At 50.2% G+C, this 10091-nt stretch overlaps 1 protein-coding gene across 5 annotated transcripts in view; it reads right to left on the bottom strand.

The window, feature by feature from the left end:
* Window positions 1–1009: 1009 nt before the first annotated feature.
* GALNT14 (polypeptide N-acetylgalactosaminyltransferase 14) overlaps window positions 1010–10091 on the bottom strand; it is a 224669-nt gene continuing 215587 nt past the window's right edge. For 3 of the 5 annotated variants that reach the window (XM_030800166.1, XM_004091482.3, XM_003262701.4), the window contains 2 exons: window positions 2765–2884; window positions 1018–1601 (listed from right to left, as the gene is read on the bottom strand). In XM_030800166.1, the coding sequence (XP_030656026.1) occupies window positions 1443–1601; window positions 2765–2884 (279 nt within the window). In that variant the 3' untranslated portion in view covers window positions 1018–1442. Of the gene's footprint in view, window positions 1602–2764; window positions 2885–10091 lie in introns of all 5 variants that reach the window. The other 2 variants (XM_003262700.3, XM_030800167.1) reach the window with 1 other exon arrangement.

The raw sequence follows: 10091 nt of genomic DNA, 5'->3' as shown, positions 1-10091 counted from the left end.
AGTAACTTATAACTGAGATGAGTTTATAAAAGACTGTGACTTCTGTCTTGGTGGCACGCTTGCCATCCGGGCTTACTTGCCTGGGTGAAGCAAGCGGTGATGCTGGAGAGGCATACGTGGCAGGGGACTGAGGGCAGCCTCTGGCCAACAGCCTGCGAGGAATCAAATCCTGCCAACAACTGCTGAGTGAGCTTGGAACAGATCCTGCTCCAGTTGAACCTTGAGATGACTGTGGCCCTGGCCAACACTTTAATGGCAGCCTTGTAAGACACCCTGAAGCAGAGGATCTCACTAAGATATGCCTGTATCCTTGACCCACAAAAGCCATATGGGAATAGATGTGTGTTGCTTTAGGCTGCTAAATTTCAGGGTCATTTGTTATGCAGCAGTGGATAACAAAGTCAGTTACCAAACAGCATGTAGGAAACTCACCTGGGCAGAGAAGGTATGGGCATATTTTGGGAACTTCATATGGATTGGTTCTTCTCTTAAACCCTAGTTGATAAGAATGGACAACCACCATAACCCATTCCCAGGGCACACCAGTAAGCTGGGGATTTATTAGAGTAAGAAATTTCTATGCTAAAGGCCACAGGCCATAAAGCCCTACCAGCCAGAGAGATCATCCTAGGGTAATGTTTTTAAGCAAGGAGTGGTGTCAGAATCAGCTGAGATGTCTGGACCCTACCCCGCACTTACTGAACCAGGATCTCCACAGCCTCCAAGTTAGACAATTCTGCAGAATGTGGCAGGTGTGCGTCATCAGTAGAAACCCCTGATCTGGTCCCACTCTCCTAATTTGACATAACAGGAAATGGTGAGTCAGAGAAGTTACATGTCATTTTAAGATCCCACAGCTAGTTGATGGCAGCCCAGGATAAGGGCACAGATCCCCATCTCCCTGTCTTCTTTGTCCGATCTGCCACAGGTGCCCCCCACCCCATGCCCCTATTCCGTGAAGAGCTCAGCTTAGCCCTGAGCCAACATAAGAAGAAAAGAGCAAGAGATGTCCAGAGACAACTTCTAAGTTTCTCTTTATTTCTTTTGGAAACAGCTTCCATTCTTCATCTCTCAATGTAGTCCTGGCCTAGTGAAAAAGAAGGCTTTTCTCTCTGGCCTCTAGAGAGTGCTTCCTTTGTAAGAAAAGGAACAATAAACACTTCCCATTAGGTTTCTGTCTCCAGATACCAATCAGGGAAAGACTGGCCAGGACTGGAACTAATGGCCTTGAGAACATGTGGGATTTGTCTCTGAGCCCCATTGGCTTGTGATGTTTTCCTCTGTCCTCCCTGAGACAGTTGCTCCTGTCCTGGGGGGCTCTGCCTCTACCTCCCAGTCCAGGATGTCTGAGGTGGTTGCGGGCTGCTTGCTGCCCAGTTTCCAGTCTGTTCTGGTCCAGGGAAGCACCACCCCATGGCCCTCGCTGCTTCTGGCAGGGGTCCTCAAGAGCTCACCATGTCCCAGTGCTGGCTCATGAGTGAGGACTCACATGGGTTGACGACGATTTCCTTGCCGTTCTCGGTGCCATCACCGAACATATCTGTATCGAGGCAGAGGTGGGATGCTATGTGCTCAATGTGGGAACCAGTTTTGGTCCATTGCTGGTCAGACAAAGAGGAGAGTGAATGAACTAGGTGCCATCAGTAATATGGGAGTTCTGGCATTATCAGAAAGGTAGGTGCCTCATGTCTAGGGTCACTCAGAGACTTGATTTTGTGGTTTCATAAGCTCTAAAACTGCAACTAATTGCTCTGCCGGGTATTATTGTTGGTTTCTTTTTTTAAATTGGATTAAAAAAAGTTAAAAGCAAAATCAATATGTTTACTAGGAAAACTCATTAGGAGGCAATAACTTTCCAAGCAGTAGCCCAGAAAACGTGAAGCGAGTTAGTCACAGGAGCAACCTAAGAAACGATCCACACTCAGTATCTGCACGATGGCAGAGAAGTGGGGAAGAGCTGGGAGCAGCGAGTGTGATGGCAGGAGGGGCTGGGGGCTTCTTCAAAATGTGTCAGCACACAAGGGGCCAGAGCAGAGAGGCAGGTCTCATGCAGCAGGTTCTCACACTTGTCCTCGCATGACAAAGGAGGGACTGGACACATCAGGGGAAGCACCCCGGAGAGGGCACTGAGCACGTTACTGCCAAGAGACAGTCACAGCTGCCCTGTGTAGTGGACATCCTCAACCCCATTTCAGAGAGGAGGAAATGGACATCTAGAGAGGTCCAGTAACCTGCCATGGGTCACACAGCCTGTAAACCATAAAACAGGCATTTGAATCTTGTTCTCTCTAACACCAATACCCAGTTGGCAAGAAACTGAATGGAGACATCACTTTGCTGCTAGAGGAACTGGGCATTTGGTGCGTCCAGAATGCTAGGAAGTTTGGGGGACACACTGCCAGAGCCCAGGGCCCTGAAGGCAAGGGTCAAGTCTTGCTCATCCTTGTGACCCTGAGATCCTTGTTTGGGATCCCAGGTGGGGTACAGAGCAATGACAGGAAAGTAGAAGATGAGTGGGCATGGTGTGGTCAGTGGAAATCAATAGGCTTTCATGGGGCAGGCTGACCAGTGAGGGTGGATGCTGCCGTTGCTGCTAGCATCACAGAGGGGATCCCAGGCAGCACTTTCCCTCCCTCTCCTGACCTCACTTATCAACTCTTCCTCTTCTAACAATTTCTCTCTTTTCCTGCTCATGAGACTAAGCCCTCAACAGGCAGTCACATTACAGAGATGGCCACATCCCAGGGACCTGCTGAGCACTTACCTGTCTGTCATCTCCATTCTTGCAAAGGACAAGAACCACTGGGGCGCCAGGGAACAAGGTGATGACTGACAGGCACAGCTCCTCCTGGAGGATCTGCTGGGTGTACGTGAAGGCCCACACCTGGGGAGAAAGAGACCAGGAAGGTTTGTTCAGGATCCAGGAAGCCACCACTCGTGGGATACAACCACACCTGTGGGTGTGATTAGCACAGGTTGGTAAGAAGCACCAAGGGTCGCAGTAGGCAATGATCATCAAAGTTACCTTGGAAAATGCTGAAACAAGTTGACCCTGAGCCTGTGGACCAGGTTACTCACTGGCTACTTCCCCTTGGCCCAAGAATGAAAAAGTCCACTTAGCAGGCCAGCCTCCTACTCTAGGACAAGGTGTCCCCCAGGCAGACATGGTGGTCATCTGTCTCTTGTTCTGCACCTTCCCTTCTGGTCCCTGGTCCTCTCCTGTCCTCCATGGGCTGCTGAAAGACTTTGTTTTCTGGGACCTGGGTGGTTCAGAGGAACCACTCCCACAGGCTCAGGACCTTCTGCTGTCCTGAATACGTCCACCTTGAGTCAACCTGACTTGCTGGACAATGATGCCTGGCTCTCTTGATCTGGGACTCACCAGCCTAGTGGGAGAATGGCTCCATAAAAGGATTCTTTTATCCCTTTTCAAACTGTTGGTGTTGGGAGAAGACCTAGATCAGAAAGCACTCCCTTGGGAGAGATGCAAATATAGATGAAACAAGACTGTCCATGAGTCTTGTTCTTACAGCAGGGCAATGGGTACACGGGTGTTTTTTATACTATTCAACTTCTGTATCTATAGATATTTGAAATTTTCTATAATAAAAAGTCATGAGATATATTCCTTGGGACATATCAAGAAGTTCTTCTCTGGCCTTGTGAACATCACATGCTACACATCCCATTTGCCTTTCTCCAAGATAAGCTGAAAGGGGAAAGAAGTCTGTCCGCACAGAGGTGGTGCAATGACCAGGCTGCTGCTGCTGCTGCTAATAAGAGCTGACATTTATTGAGCGCTTATGATGTGCCCAGCATTATCCTGACAACTTTACACAGATTGATTAATTTTCATAAGAATCCTATTAAGTAGGTATTACTATTATCCTCATTTTATAGATGATGAAACCAAGGCTCGGAGAGGCTATCCAAAGTCATACACCAGCAATTGGCCCCCACACCAACTTTCTCCAGCAGCTCTGCTCTTGCTGATGCTGGAGAGTCAGGGCTGGCTCTGAGCTCTTTTAGAAACTTTAATCCGGGGAGAAGACACCTGCCCCTGAGATTCTTCTTCCAGGTTGTAAACATTAAAACCAAAGATCAGCTCCACCTTGACAGGGGAGAGTGGCAAGAGATTCTTCTTCTTGGCCAGTTCCCAGTGACAACCTTTATGAAAAGATGAACAAAGGTTGTACTCCCTTGCCAAGGTCTGGGGTCGGGCAGGCCAGAGAATAGTGCCCTCTCTAACAGAGTAATTGGGCCATGAGTATGAATGGAGGCCCACACTCCGGATTCTACACCAGACCATAGGATACACACAGTGCTGGCTTCTAGCCTGAGCCGCCCCCTTTTTTCTTCCCCCACCTTGGCTGCATATCCAAGCTGAGTCATTTCCCTCTAAATGGTCTCCCTTGGACCTGGGGATGTGTACTAGAGACACAGTCCACCCTCGGAGGACAAACCCAGGGATGAGACCCACGCAGGGTTTTGAATTAGGCTGGGGCCATTTGGGTGGGGGATTCTGAAGTCCTAAATATCCAGAATGTGAGCTAGAAGGTGGGCCTAGAATATTCCTTGGCCTGTGGGGAGGAGAGAGAAGGGCCAAAAGGTCAAATGCAACAGCTGGACTACCAGGAAGCCATATGCTCTGAGGTCAGTACAAGGGAAAGACGAAGTTCATTCCTTCTGACCCATTACCTGACTATAGTCTGTAGGGAACCACAAATTAGTATTTCAAAAATAAATCCTGCCATTATCTTACAATCACCATCATACAATGACACTGTGTTTTTTGTGTTAAAAGCATTAACTGATTAAATATAAAAGCCTCTTTTGAGAGCCCACTTTGGCATTTCTTCTTTTTTAATATCCTAGGGGTCTCAAAACTGGAAGTGCTGGATGGGTGGGTGGGTGGGGAGTTCTTTTGACATCCTTGACCCTTGTTGTCCACAGACGCCTTTCAGGAAGAAATGCATTTGGGCATCTGGTGCGTCCCCAGGCCAGGACCTGATGAAAACATCTCAAAGACCCCCAAGGAGAATGTGTGAACAGGCACAGCTAATGAAGCCCTCATGCTAAGTGGACTTTCCATTAGCTGGTATTTCCTGGCATTTCAATAACTTAGCCTCGTCATGTCCCAGAGGAAGGCTGATGTCTGGCCACATCTGAAAGAGGAGAGGAGGGAGGAGAAGCAGGAGAAGACAGGAGCATGCAGGCGGGAAGCAAGGAGAGCATTTTCGGATTTCCATTCCGCAGCCTGTCAGACTTCCCAGAAGGGCCGTGATGAATGGGTTTATTAAAAGAATCCTGCAGTCAGAAACAGACTCCAGGAAGGCAGCAGAGGTTGCTCAGCAGGTCTGGCCTGGATTCTCTGAGTGCTGGGCCCTCTGCTGGTGGCTTCATTTGGGGGCCTGGCAAAAGCCTAGCCCATGATGGAGGTCCTGTGGCAGGCCAGGTCTCCCTAACGGCTGAACAGGCAGGCCTCCAAGACAACTGTTTCAGCCCTGACTGAGTGGGTAAGTTAAATGTTAAAGGCTGAAAAGGCCAGTGCCCTTTTACAAAGGCTTATATGTAACAAAAGCCCACCAAGAGTTTGTCTAGGCCTTTCCTGGGCCTTGACGCATGACAAGATAATGAAGGAATTCTTAACAGGACCCGTTTAGGATTAAACAAGTTTTATTGGGGGTCTGAAGAAACTCCCCAGACCTCCACAAACAAGTTTTATTGGGGTCTGAAGGAACTCCCCAAACCTCCATGATTTAGCAGGAGACAAGATAAGAGTAATCACCCCTGGCATCTGGACCCATCTAGATTAAGTAAATTTACTGAGGCTCCAGGAGAAGGTCTTCAGGACTCAGACCTTAGTTATAGATTAAAAGAAGTTAATCATTTATGTCTTTAGATGAATGCACACTTACAAGTAGACAAACAGCTTAGAAGGTACATAAGCTCTGAGAAACTTTGTAATTTTGAGTTGGTCTGGCGATAATTTCCAGGTTTTGTCTCTGTACCCGGTTACAGAAATAAACTCTCTTCTTTCCCAGTTCATCTGCATCTCATTATTGGGCCATGAGAATAAGCAGACCAACCCTCGGTTTGGTCCGGGAACTGTCCCTCCTATCCCAAAGCTGTAGCCATGGAAGGGCAACCCAGAGACCGCCCTGGGGGTTGGTGTGGGTGGCCCTGCCCCCTCCACTGGGATAGGCCAGCTGGGGGCTGAGGAGGAGGGGAGTCATCAATGAATGAGGAGGGGATGGACTGGGCCAGACAGCCTTGAAACCTTCTGTGCTTGGAGGACATGTCTGGAGATAGCCACTGCTGGTGGGAGCAGGGAGGGGACAGGCAGGGGGTCAGTAACCTTCTCTCGCTAGCAGATGCCAGTCTGGCCATAGCTGTGGAAGCTGGGATGCAGAGGGGCCACAGCACCCAGCCTGGGGCTTGTGGTCTTGCACAGGATGGCGAAGCAGGGATGAAAGATTGTCTTAAGACGTAACTAAAAGAGGGCCAGGCACGGTGGCTCTTGCCTGTAATCCCAGCACTTTGGGAAGCTGAGATGGATGTATCACGAGGTCAGGAGTTCGAGACCAGCCTGGCTAATATGGTGAAACCTCATCTCTACCAAAGATACAAAAATTAGCCAGGTGTGGTGGCACGTGCCTGTAATCCCAGCTACTCAGGAGGCTGAAGAAGGAGAATTGCTGGAGCCTGGGAGACAGAGGTTGCAGTGAGCTGAGATCATGCCATTGCACTCCAGCCTGGGCAAAAGAGTAAGACTCCATCTCAAAAAAAAAAAAAAAAAAAAAGAGGCAGGAGTGAGGACGAGCCTGGGCCCAGGCAGAGGAGCTGGTCTTGGAAGGCCCCAGGGCCCCCACCTCTGGTAGGCAAGAAACTATCAACCTGGAGCAGCGGCTCTCAACTCTCCCCACTCAGTGGACCTCTGGCAGCGTCTGTAAACATTTTTGGTTCTATGGTTGGGTAAAGGAGTGTTTCTAGCCGCCAGTGGGTGGGGTCAGGGATGCTGCTAAACATCCTATGCTGCACAGGATAGCCCCTCAACAAAGAAGGATCTGGCCCTAATACCAGTAGTGCTGAGGGTTAGAAGCCCTAGTCTCACCTGAAGGGCTTGGGCTCTGCAGGTGGCAGGCCTGTATCTGAACCATGCCCTGGCATTACTCACATACCACCTGGGCAATCTCTCCAAGCCTCCCTTACCCCATCTGTCAATACTCTCTCCAGAAGGGGTGACACCACCAGGCATGGGCAGGGCAGCACTGCTGGTTTTGTTGTAGTTAGACAGCCAAAGTGACGCCTGCTTGTAAGAGACTCTTTCAAGGGCCAGGCCTGGTGCTAGTTGCTTCACATTCATTGTCTATTTAATTCTCATAACCACTACTGTTCCCGTTTTGTATAAGGGGAGACTGAGGATCAAAGGGGCCAATGGTTACTCTGGCAATGCCAGAAGCAGACCCCAGGGTTGATTCTGAACTTGGTCTCTCCTTGGTGAGGTGGGACCTGAGCCAAGTATCCAGGGCCTTGAACCTCTTAGTCCATACTGGGTACCTCCACGGTCCCTGAGACATAGCCTTGAAGCTCTCCCTTCAAACAAGGCATCTAGAATGGATGAGCCTGAATTCAAATGAACTGACCTCGTGATGCCTCTGGCTCTCTGACGCATCAGCTGTAGTGATTGTACCAACTGTGACAACAGCACAAGTGCACTGATGGCTGTGCTGGGGTCTACCTCAGCCCCTCCCTGGTGGAGGCTTTTTCTCCAGAGGCAGCAGGATGACCTGGTGGGCTCCTAGACACACCTCCTTCCATTGGAAACTTTGATGAACCCACTTTTGGGGTCTTTTCTTTATCGCCAGCCCATTCTGTCCTTTCCTCCCATGTGGCAAGATTACACTTACAGGTGCAATTAAAGCCCACACTCAGTACATCTTTGTTGGGTCATGTTGTTGGACCCTGGGATGATACCAGGGCTAGAATCCCCACAGAGCTGCCTATTAACCTGTGAATTTGAGCAAGTTACTCAACTCTGTACATACAGTTCCCTTGTATGTAAAGTGAGGATGACATCAGTCTCTAAGAGGGTCACTGCAAGGAACAAATGGGTTAATACCTATCCCAGGGTGGTGCTTTCCATTAGCAAATGCTCAATTGCTGTCTGCTGTGTTGACGATGGTGACGGGGGGAGCCAACAAGAAGAGAGACGACCTTACAGACCTTCCTTTGGAATTCTACCCAGGAGCTATGCTGGAGGCAGGGATGGAGCCATTCCCAAGGCTGTATTGAGAAGGCACAGGAAGGAAGGGTGGCACTGGGCAGGGAGGATGGCATCAGGCAGGGAGGGTGGCATCAGGCAGGGAGGGTGGCATCAGGCAGGGAGGGTGGCGTCAGGCAGGGAGGGTGGCATCGGGCAGGGAGGGTGTCATTGGGCAAGGAGGGTGGTGTGTGGGTAGGGAGGGTGGCATGCAGGCAGGGAGGGTGGCATTGGGCAGGGAGGGTGACATCAGGCAGGGAGGGTGGCATGTGGGCAGGAAGGATGGCATTGGGCAGGGAAGGTGTCATTGGGAGGGAGGGTGGCGTGTGGGCAGGGAGGGTGGCATCGGGCAGGGAAGGTGTCATTGGGCAGGGAGGGTGGTGTGTGGGCAGGGAGGGTGGCATGTGGGCAGGGAGAGTGGCATCGGGCAGGGAGGGTGGCATCGGGCAGGGAGGGTGGTGTGCGGGCAGCCTGTCCCACCAGCAGACTCAGGCTCACACACTTCGAGGCACCAGTGCCAGTCCAGGTTAGGGGAAGACTTTATCTTCACCTGCCCACCCAGGGTACCCACCTTGCATGCTCCACAGCCAGTAGCCCACACACTGGGAGACGGGTAAAAGGGCGAGCTAAAAATATATTTTATGGTTTTCCCCTTTCTTTAAATTGGGATGGAAACTAGATTGGTGCACTGTATTCTTTCTACCTTTCACAAATATTTTTCTAGAGTCCAATAAAGTTAAGAGGAAACTTGTTAACCTGGAGACTTCTCGGGCTTCACATGTTTACAAACGGATGATGTATTTCTCTCGCATTTCACCTAAGGCATCAGTTTTCTGACATCTTCAATACACACTCAGATTAAACATTTTGCTCCCAAGGTTGACAAGCCAGCCAAGAGAGGGAGGGAAGGCAGGGTGAGGAATGGATAGGACTGGGGGTGGAGCAGCATCCGGAGCCAGTATCAGAACCAGAGGACAAAACAGTCTCCTTTCAACAATGAGGATGCCCCAGAGCCTGGGGCTCACCTGCCTGCAGAGACTGTGAGGAGCTAAAGCTGAACTCAGCCCTTGGTTCCCATTCTCTGGTGCTTCTACTCCACAGTTGAGGACCCTAGAGTCTCCAGGCCAAAAGGACCAAGACTTATTTAAAAACCTATGTAGATCTCATCCCTAGGTTCATACATGGTCCTGTATCCCCAGCCAGTTACTTTACCTGGGGCTTTGCTTCTTCGCCTTTGAGTGTGTCCTCTGAGGGTAGACTATATCCCTAGCACACACCCCTAGGCGCAAGGGGGACCATTTAGTTGGGAGTGACCCAGCTTGGATGTGCAGCCAGGGTGTGAAGAAATGGGGGCAGGCAAGACAGGAAGCCAGCATGGTGTGTGTCCCACATTCTGGTGTGGAATCGGGCGTAGGAGCCTCCATTCATGCTCTTGTCCCAATGCCCATAACATCAGGGAGGGGACTACTCTCTGGCATTGTCCTCCACCCGAGACCCTGACATGGGAGTACAACCTTCGTTCATCTTTTCATAAAGATTGTCCTTGGAAACTGGCCAAGAAGAAGAATCTCTTGCCACTCTCCCCTGTCAAGGTGGAGCTGATTTATGGTTTTAATGTTTACAACCTAGAAGAGGAATTTCAGGGGCAGGTGTCTTCTCCCCTGATTAAACTTGTCTAAAAGAGCTCAGAGCCAGCCCTGACTCTCCAGCATCAGTAAGAGCTGAGCTATGATATGCGGCCAGATTCTCCAAATCCATCTTCACCCTTATTGGTAGGCTATGACTTTGGGTAACCTCTCCAAGCCTTGGTTTCATTGTTTTGGCCTCG

The sequence above is a fragment of the Nomascus leucogenys genome, chromosome 19, assembly GCF_006542625.1.
Source record: "Nomascus leucogenys isolate Asia chromosome 19, Asia_NLE_v1, whole genome shotgun sequence".
Classification (NCBI taxonomy): domain Eukaryota; kingdom Metazoa; phylum Chordata; class Mammalia; order Primates; family Hylobatidae; genus Nomascus; species Nomascus leucogenys.
This window is presented reverse-complemented; position numbering and strand designations above follow the sequence as displayed.